The 18,534-nt window shown below is 39.1% G+C and overlaps 1 protein-coding gene across 2 annotated transcripts; it reads right to left on the reverse strand.

Annotated features, from left to right (window-relative positions):
- Positions 1-3,165: 3,165 nt before the first annotated feature.
- KGD4 (alpha-ketoglutarate dehydrogenase subunit 4) lies at positions 3,166-16,489 on the reverse strand. Of its 2 annotated transcripts, XR_014262277.1 has the most exons (5): positions 16,352-16,489; positions 6,533-6,596; positions 5,360-5,547; positions 4,380-4,483; positions 3,166-4,096 (listed from the first exon to the last, which is right to left on the reverse strand). XR_014262277.1 is itself a non-coding variant. In XM_082457432.1 (4 exons), exons 1-4 carry the CDS (start codon positions 16,391-16,393, stop codon positions 4,466-4,468), a joined length of 312 nt encoding a protein of 103 aa, XP_082313558.1. In that variant the 5' UTR covers positions 16,394-16,489; the 3' UTR covers positions 3,884-4,465. The 2 variants fall into 2 exon arrangements, 1 of the variants encoding a protein (XP_082313558.1); XM_082457432.1 differs by having other exon boundaries at positions 3,884-4,483.
- Between the last annotated feature and the right edge of the window lie 2,045 nt (positions 16,490-18,534).

Below are 18,534 nucleotides of genomic sequence, written 5' to 3' on the forward strand. Positions count from 1 at the left end.
TACCACGTGACCGCAGATTGTACCGGAAGCGGGGTGCTCTCGGTGGTGGCTGTGTCACCCTGTTACCGTTTTAACTTAGATACTTTCTTCACTACCGAAGACGGATCAGCGCTCTGATACGATGCTCTGTGTTCACGATTTAATAGGTGTGTATGAGTGCGGAAGGCTCGGCCTTGTCTCTGATCTCGCTCTCTAGTTTTTGCTCAAGGGTGTCCTGTCACCATGGTTACTGTGGACGCCTAAGCCGACAATTTCAGGTTACTTAAGCGAGTGCCCAGTTCTTAAGGGCTGATCAAGAGGCATGCTTAGTCCTTTATGAAGAAGCACGTCTAGGCAAACAAGTTCCAAGTCAACTGAACAATTTTGTGCTGTGGAACAGACTTCTGGCCATCAGTTTTCTACCCTGTAAGGTGGAACTAGCAGACTACGTCATAGGTGGTTGCGAGAATTAAATGAAACTTGCACCAAGTTTAGACATAGTGCTCAATGGTTAACTGTGATCAGTACCCAACTTTGATTCTCATAAGTTTTCATACAAATCAACAAACAATTAATTCATTTATTCAACGAATATATATTGAATGCTTACTATATGCCAGGCTCTGTTGCAGACTCTGAGAAATCAGCAGGGGAAAAACAAATATCAGTGCCTTCCAATGGGAGGAGATAATTAAAATATGCTATAATACATAGTGATAAGTGCTACAGAGATAATAAAGCTGGGAAAGGGGATAGATAGTAGGGTTTGTGATTTTCAATAGGGTGGTACCAGAAAGACATTACTGAAAAGCCACTGCAGAGTTTTGAGCAGACAAGTGATATCAGACTTAATGTTTTAAAACTCGCCCTTTGACTGTTGTGAGAGATTACACTGTAAACTTAGAGGGGCAAGGAAAACCAAGAAGGCCAGTTAAAGAATTAGTGCAGGAATCCAGATGGTTGTATTGAGGGTACCAGTTTGGCTTCTAGCCAATACGATTTGCTGACAGACTGGACATGGGTTGTGGGGGAAGAAAAGGATAATTCTAAGGTTTTGAGCTGGAGCATTTGATGCTTCTAAGAGCTGAGAATCCTGATTTTCAGAGTTAGGTTGAAGAAGGCAGCAGAATACAAAAACTCATAACTTACTCAAGGTAATACAGTGTAAAGGCTGAGTCCTTACTCTGGATCTAGGCTACCTGCATATGAATACTGGCCCCACCACTATTCATTTACTAGGTTTATGATTTGGGCAAATTATTTAACATTTCTGTTGCTAGTTTCTTCTGTAATAGGACCTTCTCACTGGGTTGCTGTAAGGCTTAAATGACTGCACACGTCAGAAACCCTTAGCATACTGACTGTGCAGTTTATATTAGCCATCACATAACTATTACTGGTCACCTTCCAGATCTTTGTCACTACTTGGGTCTTTATTGAGCATTGATATATTCATTAAGCAAAATTCTCCTGTGTTGCAGAAAACATACCATCTCTACCACTTATATCTCTTAATTGTGGCAAGTCATACCTAGTGATATGTGGTGTCACGTGACTTAGGTCATCGTTCCTTCTAAAAGACATCACTGTTAACAGTAATCTAACCTCACTTGTAGTAGAAACAAGCTAAATAGTGAGCTAAATTTGAGGCTTGAGGTTCCCAAGTGTGCCATGGCATATGAATTGATAATCACATTATACCATGCTGCTGACAAGTAAATTCCTATATTGGGACATTTTAAATAGGGTAACAAAGGCAATGTTTAAGTGATATTCTGGGTTCATTAGGGCACTGTATAAGTATAAAATACCATTCAGCATCTGTACAGCATTTTACAATTAAGAAAGCGCTTTCACACACCAGTAGTAGCCAGCTTCCAAGATGGCCCTAATGATTCTTGCCTTCTGGTATTAATGCACTCGTGTAGTTTCCTCACACAATGAAACAGGCTGTTCTGTGTGACTAATAGAGTATTGCAGAAATGAATGTGTATAACTTGAGTTTAGATCATAAAGAGGTATTGCTGCTTCTGCCTGTACACTTGGATCATTTGCTCTGGGGGAAGTCAGCCATCATGTCATGAATTCATTCAGGCAGCCCTGTGGAGAGGCCTAGGTGGAGGGGAACTGAGTCCTCCTGCCAACAGCCAGCATCAACCTGCCAGCTATGTGAGTGAGCTATCTTGGAGATGGATGGTCCAGCCCTAGTGAAACCTTCAGATAACTGCAGCCCCAGGTGGCATTGATTGCAACCTCATGAGAAACACTGAGCAGAACTGCCCAGCCAAGCTGCCCCAGAATTCCTGACCCAGAGAAACCATGAGCTATTAAGTGAGTGTTATTTTCAGCCACTAAATCTGGGGATGATTTGTTATAATGTAGTAGACAATACACTAATTTGATCCTGCCTATCACACTGTATAGTACTGGAGAAAAAACTCCAAGTTGGACAAACTGAGCAATTTGCTAACGGTTACAGATACCTAAGTGTTTAACTCCCAAATGAAAACACAAGCTATTTACTCGATAAGTCAAGCCCAAATTCTTTCTATGACACCATCCTCCTTGGGAGCTCATCCTATGACAGCAATTCCCACTAACATCCTTTTGCCATACCTCTAGTCATAAATTCTGTAAAAGTGATATATTTTTTCATTGGAACTTTCATGGCAGCAGCTGTAGTAAAGGTGGTCCTCAGACGGTTCCAGTATTGGGGTTTCTAACTGCTGGCCCACGGCATTACTCAAGCCACTCTTCATTTCCTACACCTACTCTGTTTCTGAGAGCAAAAAAATTGCCTTGGGCTTCCTTTTACTGAAATGAGAAAGCTAAGGAGAAAAAAGAGAATAGTGCTAGTTTTAAAGAAATTTTTCCAAGTATATTTTTGAAATAATAAAGAAGAAATCATGAGTCATGTATTTCTCATGAGTCACCAGAATAGCTCATTGCTAGCACCAAACTCCTATTTCACATTCGAGTTGGGCAACATTTATACTAGGCCACAATACAGAATTTACACGAAAAGCAGATCAACTCTGAAATAGTAAAAAAGAAAAAAAGTATAAAGATTAATCCATACTCAACTGGGCAAATACAAAAACGTACTTAACAATTCTACTGTGTCAATTACTCATGAGTTACCCTTACTATTAGGGATGACTTCTTTAACGCATAGTCTAGAAATCATTAAAGGTATAGAAGAGAATTTATTTCACTTTGTGAGGCTTTACTTTCACAATCATACATACCCTTGACACAGGAAGAGCCTATTAAAATTCTGTAAATTGCCTTAATAAGGTGAATAGGTTGATTTTATGAGGCTTTCGGACAAGGAAGTTTGAGAAAGTTTATGATTATCAGGATTTGTACACATGATCACAATCAAAACAGTAAAATAAACCAAAGAACAAGACTTTCTTAACACCCCTAAAAACATAATAACTTAAAATTTCTGGTCAAATGTTATTCCTATGCTATATTCATTTTGATCTCTTATTTTCCATTTTATACTGTGACATTTTTTTCTGAACACAGGTTACATAATCTTTTGTGTTAACTCCCTAGTCTTTTTTTTTTTTTTTTTTTAATTTTTATTTATTTATTTATTTATTTTTGGCTGTGTTGGGTCTTCGTTTCTGTGCGAGGGCTTTCTCTAGTTGCGGCAAGCGGGGGCCACTCTTCATCGCGGTGCACGGGCCTCTCACCGTCACGGCCTCTCTCGTTGCGGAGCACAAGCTCCAGACGCGCAGGCCCAGCAGTTGTGGCTCACGGGCCTAGCTGCTCCGCGGCATGTGGGATCCTCCCAGACCAGGGCTCGAACCCACGTTCCCTGCATTGGCAGGCAGATTCTCAACCACTGTGCCACCAGGGAAGCCCACTCCCTAGTCTTAATACCACAAAGTCATCTGTTTTACCATGGCTGTATTTTTATTGTTTAGAGTACGATATGCTTATTGAGCCAGTTATTCTCCAGTCACTTTGTGAATGCAAAAACACTGAGAGAATTAAGAACAAATAATGGAGTCATTATTTCACTGATCCTTATCCAATTCCAGGAAAATTACTTCCAGAAAGCTGCAATTCTGCCGGATATATTCTTTCCACGTTTAAACAGAAACTGAAAGAGAAGTGAAATTATGGTAAACCTATGATTGTTCACTAGACATTGTGTACTTTTAATAGTTCAACACTGTAATGCTTGATAATTTGATTATTTGAGTAAATTAATAAGCTAACATTTAAAAATGTATACTTTAATAAGTATAAAGTATATAAACAATCAGGGAAGCTTGTGGAGAAGCTGACCAAGATACATAAATTAGGAGATACAAGTGTCCATCTAAATTTTCTATACTTCTTTTTTTTTTTTACAGAAATTTTATTAAAGTTGTTTAATGTACAATTTCTCATTTGTCATTCTGGAAGTCCTTCATTGTAAAGACTCTTCTTTGTCTGATTAAACAAACAGCAGCCACATTGTCAGTGATTATTCTGGACCTCCACGCTGAAAAGGAAGAAATAAAGCAATAAGATTAGGTGCTTCATTTACAAAGAAATGTTTTCATGGCCACTATACAAATTTGAAACATTTTAAGCCAATGATCTTTAGGTTTTAAAAACAATTTCAGATTTTTCATAGCTTTTGGGCACTCCTATCAATGTTATAAAGAATTTCAGATCTGAAGGGGACTCAAGGTTGATGTAGATCAATGGTCCTCAAATTTCTTGGTCCTTTACACTCTAAAAAATCAATGAGGGGGCTTCCCTGGAGGCGCAGTGGTTAAGAATCTGCCTGCCGATGCAGGGGACACAGGTCCGAGCCCTGGTCCGGGAAGATCCCACATGCTGCAAAGCAACTAAGCCCGTGCGCCACGACTGCTCAGCCTGTGCTCTAGAGCCCGCGAGCCACAACTACGGAGTCCATGCGCCATAACTACTGAAGCCTGCGCGCCTAGAGCCCGTGCTCCGCAACAAGAGAAGCCACCGCAGTGAGAAGCCCACGCACCGCAACAAAGAGCAGCCCCTGCTCACCGCAACTAGAGAAAGCCCGTGCACAGCAACGAAGACCCAACGCAGCCAAAAATAAATTAATTTAAAAAAAATTAATGAGGACCCTAAAGCGCTTTTTTCCATGGGGTGTATGTATTTTGCTATTTACCATACTATACTTCTCTACACATATATTCCTTCATGCACATTTACTGAGGGCTCGAACATCATTTATTTCTCATAGTCCAGGCCTACATGACCATCCCTGTCTTAGCTATGGACACACCTTGACAAGACAATGGGAAGAACATGGAAATCAGCAATATGAAACTCCAAAGCCAATAACGTTAAGGTGTTTTCCACAGTATTGGGATAAAGAGCAACAACGTACTTGGATAAATTCAATTTCTTCTTGAGATACAGGTTTCCTTCTGTACTTCTGAGGTAAAGTTTTTATTATCTCTGCAGTGTCTGGTGGGCCCTGATGCATCAGCCAGTCTGGCGATTTACTTCCCTTAGAATGCTGTGAAATTGAAGAAGAGTGAGATGGTAGTCCTGCTGATCTCAGAACTTCTGACACTGAAATTAAAAAAAAAAAAAAAATAGAGGAATTGTTCAGTGTCTTAAAATACTATTTTGAATTATCTATCATTAAATAATCAAGTTATTCTTAAAATGATAAGTATTACAATCCAAGAGCTAAGTATTATAGAGTAACTTAGTTGGGTAGCTATATATAGTTTCATAATATAGTTTCATAAAGTTCTTTTTAAAGCAAATGAGGTAGTTTTAAGTGAATGAATTACTAAATTGAAGAATAAGTTCATAAAATAATGAAATTTCTAGGTAGTGGAGTTCAACCCGTATGGATAACTTACATTACTTAAATTTTGTCATATGGCAGAGATTACAGGTAATACCATACAATGGAGAATAAGAAAGTTGGTAAATGCAGATGAGATTTGTTTTCTCCATACTTGTTTGTCACCTATATCTTAATTTTTCAAGAGTTACAATAAGTTAAAAATATCCATACAAAATTTGTTAAAATTCTCCCTGAATTAAAGGTCAAGTATCTTATAATTAAAGACAGTGACAGAGCAGTAAGAGAAAAACAGAACTTGTTCAGAATCTTCAGTTACTTTAATAGGCAATGATTGCTAAGTTCTAAGGCAATCCAAGAAATATGTACTGCCTGAATGAACAGATAAATCAGTGAATGAAAGAAAAGAAGGTTAGCTGGGAGAGAAATATAGGAATGGTGGTTATTCATCATAATCTCTGCAAATATAAGCATGGGAGATTCTTCTGAAGGACAGAAGGTGGAACAAAAATTCCCATATATAAACACAGTATCATTAAAAATTCAGAAATATCTACTGTCAAGTTACTACTTTTTTACAAGGAGGTAATAGAAAGTTAGTTAATGCAACCTAACGTACCATTGTGATCTACGCTACCATTGTCTACCTGATTCTAAAATAAGAAATATTGTGTATAATAGAATATTCATGTATAAATCTGCATGTACATATTTTTTTAGTATAAATAAACTACAGCTTACCATGGGGTTTAGGATTGTCTCTTCTGTCAGGGAACCTTATTAATGGAGTATGTGGCTTGACTACCTACAGGAAAAATAAAATGCATGAAAAAGAAATGAAGCACTAAAATAACCTCATTTACTACATAAGAAATAATCTAATGAACCCTACAAGCAGATGCCTTTGTTAAATAACTGAGTACCTGACAGCAACTTTAAATTTTACTATTTTAAATTTTACTCTTTCCCAACAAGGATAGCTAGTCTATGAACTATTATCTTATCTGATATTCATAAGAACTTTGTACTTTATACATCACAAGATATTTTACTGTACTGCCTACTGACCTCAAAACAACCCTATAAAGTGACAAGGATTTTATGTTGCATGAGTTCTAAATCACCCTGCTGATTGGTAAGAACTGGAAGTTTCCTGACTTGTACTGAGTGTTGTTTCTCTACTATGTTAATACCTAGTGGTTTAGAATAGGATAAAAAGCATATTGAAAATTAAGTAATCAAAAAAATACTTTTTCTGACTACAAAAGTAACACATGTTCTGTGTAAAAAATCTGGAAAAAACACAGAAAAGCACAAAGAAGAAAACACCATCTATAAGCCAAAACCCACATAAAACAGATTTAAACATTTGATAGCCCTTGACTTCAGCCTTTTTCCTATACCCATAGAAATACATGTATTTAGAACACTGTTTTTAATAAGATATTTGAAGAGTATTAATGTATTATCCCTAAAATTCCAGTTAATGCTACAGAGGCGCTTAAGCAGAACTTTCAGTATGAAATCTGAATATATATAAAATGCTGAGACTCTAATAAACAGAGCACTATTTTTTACTAACGTAATCTATAAGTTGCTGTGTTACTAGTGAGACAGGTGTGTGTTTATCTGCAATATATTTGTATATATGTACTACACATTACACATTTTATATGAGTACAGAAGCAAATAGGCTTGTAGGGATGGGTCTGAAAACTAACCACCATAATTCTGCTGCTGTGAGAAAATGCTGGAAGATAGTTGTCTCCCTAAGCATAAAAGCATGTTCACATCTTTCGTGTTAAAAAACAAACCTTCTCACTCCATCTACTACCTGTTTCTTTCATAGCCAGGCTTCTTGAAAGAGTGTTCTTTCCTTCCTATAGTCCTAAGCTTTTCAGGATAAACTTCAAACTCGCATTTGGCACACACAGGCCCATCATGATCAGGCCTCTCCCTACCTCTCTAGCCTCATTCCCCACCACTGTACCTTTCACTCCAGGTATTCTGAAGTACTTTTCATTTCCCTAACTCCTCATACCATTTCCATCCCCATTCAATCTACAGCTTGTGTGCTCTGCCACGAAATCTCTCCCAGGTCCCACCCCGCTTCCATGCCTCCACTTTCATCTGACTGCTTATCTTTGAAAACAGCTCAACTGTCACTCCTCTCTAAGAAGATTCCCGATTCCTAAATCTGATTTAAAAACTCCTCCTGTGTTTCCACAGCAACCTGAACATCTTAAGAATATTGTGTAGAGGACAGTAAATGAGCCAATGATTACAGGAGAGCAAAGCTCCTGGAAAGGCAGAGATGGAAAATTAAGTACTTCTGCAGCAGTAGCCAGTCCGTAGTAAATGCTCAGCAAACATTTGACAAATGAGTGAATAGACCATTTGTAAGTAAGGGCTAACTGTATAGGTATGTAAGTATGTATATACACACTTAAACAAATGTACATACACCAGAGAGAAAGAAGCCATTTCAACATTGCTTTTGTATACCTAAAAATATGGTAATATGCCCACATAGATTAAATTCCCACAGTTTGGTATCCCCCCTTTTTAAGAGAAAATTGTAAAAATACATAAAAGTAGACAGAGTAGTAAAATAAACCCTGATAAACACATCACACAATTTCAACAGTAATCAATCTTATTTCATCAACCCTTCCCCCATTAAACAAATCCCAGTCATCTCATCTCATCTGTTAATACCATCTACATGTATCACTAACAGAAAAGGATTTTGGTTAAACCATAATCCCAATACTTTTCCCACACTTAACAAAAATAATTCTTTAATATCATCTATTATTTAGCTATGCTCAAATTTTCCTATCTCAAAATTGTCTTTTTAAAACTCTAAATGTAGGGGCTTCCCTGGTGGCGCAGTGGTTGAGAACCTGCCTGCCAATGCAGGGAACACGGGTTCGGGCCCTGGTCTGGGAAGATCCCACATGCCGCGGAGCAACTGAGCCCGTGAGCCACAATTACTGAGCCTGCGCGTCTTGGAGCCTGTGCTCCGCGTAACAAGAGAGGCCGCGACAGTGAGAGGCCCGCGCACCGCGATGAAGAGTGGCCCCCGCTTGCCACAACTGGAGAAAGCCCTCGCACAGAAACGAAGACCCAACACAGCCATAAATAAATAAATAAATTAATTAAAAAAAAAAAAAACTCTAAATGTAAATATAAAGAGAAACAAGTCTGTCAATTAGTTGAGCAGCTTATAACTAAGGAAAAAAAAGCTAATGCAAATAACTTTCATAGTGCTTGGACTATATACCTTCAGTCTAAAGACAAAAAGAAATACAAAGAAATCTTTAACTTTTTACTTAGTAGGTTGGTTGTATAGATATAGCTATACATTTTGTATATATTGTAGGACTAAGCAAATGAGTATATACATATATTGACGGTTGGGGAAGGCAGGGATTTCCCTGTGAGAGAAAGAAAATACAAATATGGGATGAGGGAAGGCAAGGAAGAATACTGTAGTGTTAAGACTGGAATCTGAGGGAATCAGTAGGAAGTCATGATAAATGCCATGAGTTTATTCAACCAGCCCCCTGTTAATTTGGGTTGTTAATTTGAGTCGTTTCCAATCTTCTTCCAGTTCTCATATACCACTGGGCACCCCCCCACTCACCCCACCCCCCCAGCCTTCCTCACTATGGACATCTCCCACCAGAGTATTCTATTTGTTACAAATGATGAAACTATATTAACATGTCATTATCACCCAAAGTTTTACATTAGAGTTCATTCTTGGTGTTGTACATTCTAAGGGTTTTGACAAATGTACAATGACATATTCACTATTATAGCATCTTCTGTGTTCTGCCTACTCATCCCTTCATTCCCCAATCTCTGGCAACCACTGATCTGTTTACTGTCTCCATAGTTTTGCCTTTTCCAGAACGTCACGCAGATGGAATCATACAGCATGTAGCCTTTTCAGATTGGCTTCTTTCATTTAGTAAGACGCATGTATGTTTCTTCCATGTTTTTTCCTGGCTTGGTAGCTTATTTCTTTTGGAAATAACATTACAAATTATATTTGTATAATATACAAATATATAATTATATAATAATATAATATTACAATAATATAATATTGTATTGAATAATATTACATTGTTTGGATGTACCAGTTTATTTATCCATTCATCTACTGAAAGACATCTTGGTTGTTTCCAAGTTTTGGCAATTATAAATGAAGCTGCTATAAACATCCATGTGCAGGTTTTTGTTTGGACATAAGTTTTCAATTCATTTGGGTAAAAGTGTGACTGTTCAACCATATGGTAAAAGCATGTTTAGTTGTGTAAGAAACTGCCAAACTGCCTTCCGAAGTGGCTGTAGCACTTTGCATTCTCAACAGCAGTGAATGAGAGTTCCCATTGCTCCACTTCCTTGTCAGCACTTGGTGGTGTCAGTATTCTGGGTTTCAGCCATTCTAATAGGTATATAGAGGTGTCTTACTGTTGTTTTAATTTGAAATTAATTCCCTAATGACTATGATGTTGAACATCTTTTCATATGATTGTCATCTGTATATCTTCTTTTTTTTTTTTTAATTTATTTATTATTTATCTATTATTTATTTTTGGCTGTGTTGGGTCTTCGTTTCTGTGCGAGGGCTTTCTCTAGTTGTGGCAAGTGGGGGCCACTCTTCATCACGGTGCGCGGGCCTCTCACTATCGCGGCCTCTCTTGTTGCGGAGCACAGGCTCCAGACACGCAGGCTCAGTAGTTGTGGCTCACGGGCCTAGTAGCTCTGTGGCATGTGGGATCTTCCCAGACCAGGGCTCGAACCTGTGTCCCCTGCATTAGCAGGCAGATTCTCAACCACTGCGCCACCAGGGAAGCCCTGTATATCTTCTTTGATGAGGTGTTTGTTCAGCTCTTTTGCCCATTTCTTAGTCAGGCTGTTTTTATCGTTGACTTTCTTTTTTTTTTTTTTATAAATTTATTTATTATTTTTGGCTGCGTTGGGCCCTTGTTGCTGTGAGTGGGCTTCCTCTAGTTGCAGGTTAGCGTGGGCTCCTCATTGCGGTGGCTTCTCTTGTTGCGGAGCACGTGCTCTAGGGAGTATGAGCTTCAGTAGTTGTGGTTCGTGGGCTCTAGAGCGCAGGCTCAGTAGCTGTGGTGCACGGGCTTATCTCCTCCATGGCATATGGGATCTTCCCAGACCAGGGCTTGAACCCGTGTCCCCTGCATTGGCAGGCGGATTCTTAACCACTGTGCCACCAGGCAACTTTTAAGAGTTCTTTATATATCTTGAATAACATCCTTTATTAGATATTCTTTTTGCAAATATTTTCTCCCAATCTGTGGCTTGTCTTCTCATTCTCTTCAGCGTCTTTTGCAGACCAAAGGTTTTTAATTTTAATGACATCCAGTTTATCAATTATTTCTTTCATGGATTGTGCATTTGGTGTTGTATTTAAGAAGTCACTGCCAAACCCAAGATCATCTAAGTTTTCTTCTCTGTTATCTTCTAGAAGTTTTATAGTTTTCCACTTTACATATAGGCCTATGATCCATTCTGAGTTAATTTTTGTGAGGGGTATAAGGTCTGTGTCTAGATTCATGTTTTGCAAGTGGATGTCTAGTTGTTCCAGCACCGTTTATTGAAAAGACTATCTTTTCTCTATTGTATTGCCTTTGCTTCTTTGTCAAAGATCAGTTGACTATCCTGTTATTTCTACCTTTCTAAGTCTCTTAGTTTTAGCTGTGCCTCATATATAGCATAGCATTGAATATTCATTTGTTGGCTAATCTGAGAATACTTTTAAAAGGGCAGTTAGACCATTTAAATTTATAAATATAACTCACAAGTTTGGTGTATTTTCTGTCATATCATTATATGATTATTTAAATATAAAGTCTTTTGTCATATGATCTTTTTCTTTGTTTTCATTTGTGGGGTTTGTTGTTTTGTTTTTTGGTATTTGGAAAGATTTGTACTTTTGTATAATGTTTATGTTATGTTGCTACCTTTAGATAATACTCTTAGTTGCCCATTTCTGAGATACTATCTATTGGTTCACTATTATGAGAAAGAATGAAAGGAGTTGATGGTAATCTCTTCTCTGCCTTCCCTCCCCATCTTTTACTACCATTTAATAACCAGAGGCAATTAGCAAGTTTATTCTACCTTCTGTATATTCTTCCCCTTATTCCCTCCATTTTAAAAGTTTTATTAGATCTATACTGTCAAAAAAAATAATATTACCAACAAGTCTTTCTCCCTTATCTGCATCATTTAGTCTTAGTTCTATAGTTATATACATTCAGTGCTTATACCCAGTTCCTATATTAAAACAGCCACAAGTACAAATAAGTATTTCTTAGTTGTCTGAAGCTCATTCTCTGTGAGAGCTGTAAGAAGAGCTTCAGGGAACAATATTCCCTGAGTTATTAAAGGTTTAGAAGAGTTTGTGGCCTTTACACTTGAAGGTCAATGTAGCTAGATAAAGCTTTGGTTCACATTTTCTTTAACTACCTTAAATATGTTATCCACATGTTTTCCTTAATGAAGTATTATTGTTGAAAACTCTGATAACTTCCATTCTCTTTTTAAGTGCTTGGTCTTGTCACTTGGATCACCAAATAATTTTTTCTTTAAAATTTAATGATTTTACTAGAATATACTCATTAATCAAACATACTGGATCAAATCTCTCAACTACAAGGTGTAACTTTAAGTCTTCTTTTGTATCAGGAAAGTTTTATTAAATTATAGGTTTTGAGACTTGGTCAACTCTATCTACTTTCACTTTTTCAGAGACTACTTATTATACAAAAGTTGCATCGTCTTGTCTTTATCTACTTCTATGATTTTCTCTGAATCCCTTTCATCTTTTTTCATTATCAGTGATTTCTTTTGGAAACTATTATTCTATTAAGGAATCCACTTCTATGATTCATGAAGCCCAGGCAGAGTTAACAGTGACGAGTTCTGGAGGTAACACTCCACTCTGGACTTTCTGGTTATAACCACCATCTCCTCTCTCTACCTCAACTGAAAACCGAGCCTCATGAGGCCTCAATACCTGCCCTACTATTCCTAGAAGATGCCAAAGCCAACTATGTAAGAGGCTTTTTTAGAGGAGAAGACAACTCTTGTCTTCCCAGAAGACAAACCCTCTAGTTTGCTTTATGAGGCAGATAGCAACCCCAAACCACAGACAGGTTGGGACCTGCGTAGGCCTCATTCATTATCTGTGACTTTTAAAAAAAATCATCTTTCTCCTTTCCTCCACTATTTCCTTTAGCAAAACTTCCAAGTTGCCTATTAACCTTTATATTCTTTCCAGTTTAGCATCTATTCCTGAAAGGTTCTTTTTACTCTTAATTCTTTTTTTTTTAAATAAATTTATTTATTTTATTTATTTATTTTTGGCTGCTTTGGGTCTTCGTTACTGCTCTTGTGAGCTTTCTCTAGTTGCGGCAAGCGGGGGCTACTCTTCGTTGCAGTGCATGGGCTTCTCACTGTGGTGGCTTCTCTTGTTGCAGAGCACGGGCTCTAGGCACACGGGCTTCAGTAGTTGCAGCACGCAAGTTCGGTAGTTGTGGCGCACTGGCTCTAGAGCGCAGGCTCAGTAGTTGTGGCACATGGGCTCTGTGGCTCCGTGGCATGTGGGATCTTCCCGGACCAGGGATCGAACCCGTGTCCCCTGCATTTGCAGGCGGATTCTCAACCACTGCGCCACCAGGGAAGCCCTACTCTTAATTCTTTACTGAGTTCAGAACTGTACCATCCCTAAACTCTTAATCTAAAATCTAAACTCAACTACAACCTTTTCACTTACAACTCTCTTCTCTGTTATTTCCCACCATCAGTTTCAGCAAGCCCTTCATTTCCTTTATCGTTCCCTTTTCTCCCAGTCAATTGGTTCCATCCTGACTTTACTTCCTTTCTCATCTAGCCTAGAACCTACAGTCCATTCAAAAATCTCTTAGCACTCTCAACTGCCTTGCTGGAGGTTTACTTTCACCTCACCTGTAAAGCTCAAACCCTGAATTAATCCAACCACTTATCTTCTTCCCCTGTGTCTCATGCAGCCAAACAATTTCCTAAATGATTAACTATCTCCTTTCTACTATTGCATCATCCCAAACATATCAAATATATACTGCTTGGCATTTATTTTATTATTATTATTTTTAAATAAATTTATTTATTTATGCATTTATTTTTGGCTGTGTTGGGTCTTCGTTGCTGCACGCGGGCTTTCTCTAGTTGTGTTGAGTGGGGGCTACTCTTCATTGTGGTGCACGGGCTTCTCATTGCGGTGGCTTCTCTTGTTGTGGAACACGGGCTCTAGGCGCACAGGCTTCAGTAGTTGTGGCACGCGGGCTCAGTAGTTGTGGATCACAGGCTGTAGAGAGCAGGCTCAGTAGTTGTGGTGCACGGGCTCAGTTGCTCCGCAGCATGTGGGATCTCCCTGGACCAGGGCTTGAACCTGTGTCCCCTGCACTGGCAGGCGGATTCTTAGCCACTGCACCACCAGGGAAGCCCCTGCTTGGCATTTAGCAGGCATTTAATGAACACCTATAAATTACTCTTCTAAAATTACTTTTGAATACCCTGTGGTCCAGCCAAATCCCTCTACTTAATGGTGACACTATGCTTTGTGAATTCCTATCAGTTTGTGCCAGCCTGTTGAAATACTACTCTTTCTTCAAGACACCAATCAACAGCCAAGTTCTAAGCTCTGTGGAGGCACCATGTATTGTCTTGTTGGCACTGCAGTCTCAGCACTGAGTATAGGCCTGGCACAGAAGTACTCAATACATTTTGCTAATGTTAACATGTAATTATTACATAATGTCAGCACATACTGCTTTGTATTATGAACCTGAATACAAGTCTTTGCAGCTTTGTTAAAAGGAGACAGACCATCTCTTACTGTATACCTCACAGCATCTTTTTTTTGTTGTTGCATATATCAGTAGTAAGTTCTTTATTATTGCTGGGTACTGTTCCATTTTAACAAATCTACCACACCTTATCTTGCTAATGGACATTTGGATAATTTCTGGTTTAGGGGTTATTATTAATAAAGCAACTATGAACATTTTTATATAGTTTTTTAAATAGGTATATGCACTCATTTCTCTGGGATATAAACCTATGAGAAAAACTGCTTGGACACAGGGTAGGTATGTTTAACTAGTATTAGAGGCCCACAAAAGTTTTCCAAAGTGACTGTACCATTTTATATTCCCACCAGCATTGTATGAGAGTTTCAGGTGCTTCATGTTCTCATCACCACTTGGTATTGTCAGTTTTTTAAAATAATTTTGGTGGGTGTGGTAGTACTTCCTGGTTTTAATTTGCATTTTCCTGGCAAGTAATGATGTTGAGTATCTTTTCATTGGCTTAGTGCTCATTTGAATATCTTGCTTTGTGCAATATCAAGTTTTTCTTACCCATTTAAAAAATTGGGCTATATATTATGGATATATATAATTATCTATTATGGATACCAGTCCTTTGTCGGATGTTCTGTCCTCACAGCGTCTTTAACGCTGAATAACTACCCGTTGAATGAATAAGTGAGGATCATTCGTTGCAATGGGAGCAAAGACTGGGATCTAGGATTCTCTTTCAGAGCGAAATAACTTTAAGAAAAGGTCTTTTAAGAGATGTGCAAAGGGAAATGCACTTCTCGTGTCAAAGTTAAAAGTTAATTGTACAATAATACACTTTAAGAGTTGAAAAAAACTCGTGTAAAGCAACCACAAAAGTGGAGATTGTGGCCCATTATATACCAATTTTTTTTTTTTTATACCGATTTTACCTCTCCTATTTAAGCTAGAGATCACAGTTGGAGAAGCAAAAACAAAAGCTGTCAGGAGTTAGTAATTGATGTGTGGATTATCAATAAAGTTCCTCTAGCGCCAATCTAAATTCAGGGGAAAAAAGCTTAGGAAACCAACGCTAAGACACATATTACAGATAAACTTAAATATGTATTTTTTCCATTCTCCCCCATCCAGCCTGTAACGAGACCCTGGTTGGTGGGGGAGAACCCGCCTCCGCGAGGACGGCGAGGACGCAGTCCGCGGGGCCAGTTCTCTGGCCATTTCCAAGACCTTGAAGGGACGCCAGGTCAGACGCAGGGTTCGCTTCCTTTCACTCACCGCTACCGCCTTCCTTCCGATTGGCTGATCCGCGACAACACAGACAATACTGGTCGCTGATTGGCCAGGATATTGCCAGGACAGCCAAGCCTGCAGACTCCTAACAGGCTAACGAGGTCCCGGTGGAGGGCAGTCCAGGGACTTCGGAACAGCTATGTGCCTACCTGCCGAGATGCACTCCCGCGACCTGGCTCGAACCCTCAGCTGCGGTCCCCGGCTCACTGCCCGACCCAACGAGCTCAAGGTCCAATTCTCACATACACCCCGGGAAGCCGCTGCTGGCCCTACGCAGGGCCGTGGTCACCGCGCAGTCTCCACCACCGCCTTTCCTCCCCAGCGCCGGTGCTACAGTCAGCACCATCTCTACTGCCTACGGCGCGGAAAGGCAACCGAGTCTCCTTACCTGAACGACCCTGCTGGCAGACGCCATCTTGCTGCCCATCATGACCCCCGAGAGGGGCAGCTTCCGGGGCCCTAGCGAGCAGCGGCTATAACAGGAGTCCTGGGCGGCTGGGGGCGGGCTCTATCTGTGACGTCACGGAGGAGGAGCGGGCGCTCGGGAGAGACACTCCTCCACTGCGGAGCTAGCCCCACCCACTTGTGCGTGACACCGCCCCTCCTCTCTTCCTGCCTGGGAACTGACCCAGGTGTTTCCCATTGCTTCGTTTTGCAGACGAAGGTTTGTGGTATTGTATTTATTTTGTTCACCGGCCTATGAGTGATCTGGGACCATTTCTTCTCCAGATAGCCAGTTTCCAGTTTCAGTGTAGTCCAAAATTTAATCTGAAACCAAATAAGTAATGTAAATTCTTGAGTCTTCCTAAAACGAACAATCTTGTTAAAGTTTAGGAGTAAGAAGCAAGCTCAGAAAGAGTGGTCAGTTCCGGGTCCATACAAGGCCACCTAATACTCCGTTGCTTTTTTTTTTTTTTTTTTTTATTGAAGTGTTGTTGTTTTACAATGTTGTATTAATTCCCGTTGCTTATTAACATTTCTCGATTTGGTATTCTGATTCCTTTCTCTACCATTAGTCCTGATATTAAACTGCTGCCTACTTCGAGTTTGAGAAAACTCAGAAGTTCAAGTTTTTCTTTTTGAAACATGAGCCATCCATATCATTCCCCCACGTTATATTAAATTCTATGGTAAATATTAATGTTTACAATGTTAAAAAATTTTAATACACAATATGTTGCAGCCATTTAACTTTGTAGGTAATGTAGCCTTACACTATTGTAAATATTTAGAGTGACAAATTTGTTTTGATGATCTAGGTCAATGGTTTCTAAATCTAGGAGGGTTATTGAGCCTAAATATGGGCCCTTCTGATTCAGTATGTGTGTGGAGGACACCAGGAATCTTTTTTTTTTTTTTAAAGCTTTCAAAGCTTGTTTTAGCAGCACATACTCTAAAATCAGATTGATAAAGTGGTTAAATGGGCAAAGCACATGAACGGGTAAATTACAGAAAAGAAACACAAATTGCCCTTAAAAACGTTAAAAGACATTCAACCTCCCTTATTCTAAGAAAAATTTAAACTACACTGAAACGCTATTTTCAATCCATCAAATTGGCCAACAGATAGAATTTGGACAATATGATCTGGGGAGGCTGTAGGGAAAGAGGCACTAAAGTATATCGTTTGTGGTGATGAAATGAAACTTGTATTTTAAGAGAGGACAAGAAAAATTAAACATAAAATTCTGTGTGTCCCTTTGGGCCTCCTCCCTCCCTAATGTGCGCTGTGCATCTGCATTACACATTAACCAGAGCTCATCAAACATGGGAGCACTTGCTCAACTGCAAAGTTCTGATGCTAGCAATGTAACTTCTTAAAACAAAAGCCTTCTTTCCCAGCTCTGTAGGGAGTCACGGTGACTTGCTGCTCACCTGGTTTATGTATGCTTGGTGAACTTTATGTAAAATATCAGTTTGTCTTTTGATGTACAATCCTTTGTCTCAAAAATGTACGACTGTGCCTTAGACTTCTAACAGGCGGAAAAGTTCTCAGAGCTTTCTGAGAATCTGCTACCTGGATTATAATCCTCAGTTTGGCTTGAATAAAATTCCTTTTTTCCCCCCCTCTTATCTTGATAGTTAATTGAATATCAACTAACTGAATAGTTAATTGAATTTTCATCGACAGTGGGAGTAAAAGATGGTACTCGAAAAAACTACATACTGAATGACTCCAACTATATGACACTCTGGAAAAGGCAAAACTATGGAGACACTTAAAATATCAGTGGTTGCCAAGGGTTGGGGAGAGGGAGGGACAAATAGGCAGAACACAGGGGATTTTTAGGACAGTGAAACTATTCTGTACGATACTATAATGGTGGGTACATGTCATTATACATTTGTCAAAACTCATAGAATATACAACCCTTGGGTGATAATGACATGTTAATGTTAGGGTTCAGTTGTAACAAATGTACCGCTCTAGTGGGGGATGGTGACAGTGGGGGAAAGTTGTGCCTGTGTGCAGGAAATAGGTATACGGGAACTCTCTGGATTTTCTGCACCATTTTGCTGTGAACCTAAAACTGCTTTAAAAAATAAAGTGTATTAAAAAAAATTTTTTTT

Source organism: Balaenoptera physalus (assembly GCF_965194825.1).
Source record: "Balaenoptera physalus genome assembly, chromosome: 3".
NCBI classification, from domain to species: domain Eukaryota; kingdom Metazoa; phylum Chordata; class Mammalia; order Artiodactyla; family Balaenopteridae; genus Balaenoptera; species Balaenoptera physalus.

Coding starts and splice junctions, on each gene's coding strand:
- KGD4 (XM_082457432.1), bottom strand. CDS start 16,393: ATGATGGGCAGCAAGATGGCGTCTGCCAGCAGGGTCGTTCAG. Junction 6,597..16,351: donor CTGCCAGCAGGGTCGTTCAG/GTAAGGAGACTC, acceptor TTTTTCCTGTAG/GTAGTCAAGCCACATACTCC. Junction 5,548..6,532: donor AGACAATCCTAAACCCCATG/GTAAGCTGTAGT, acceptor TTTTAATTTCAG/TGTCAGAAGTTCTGAGATCA.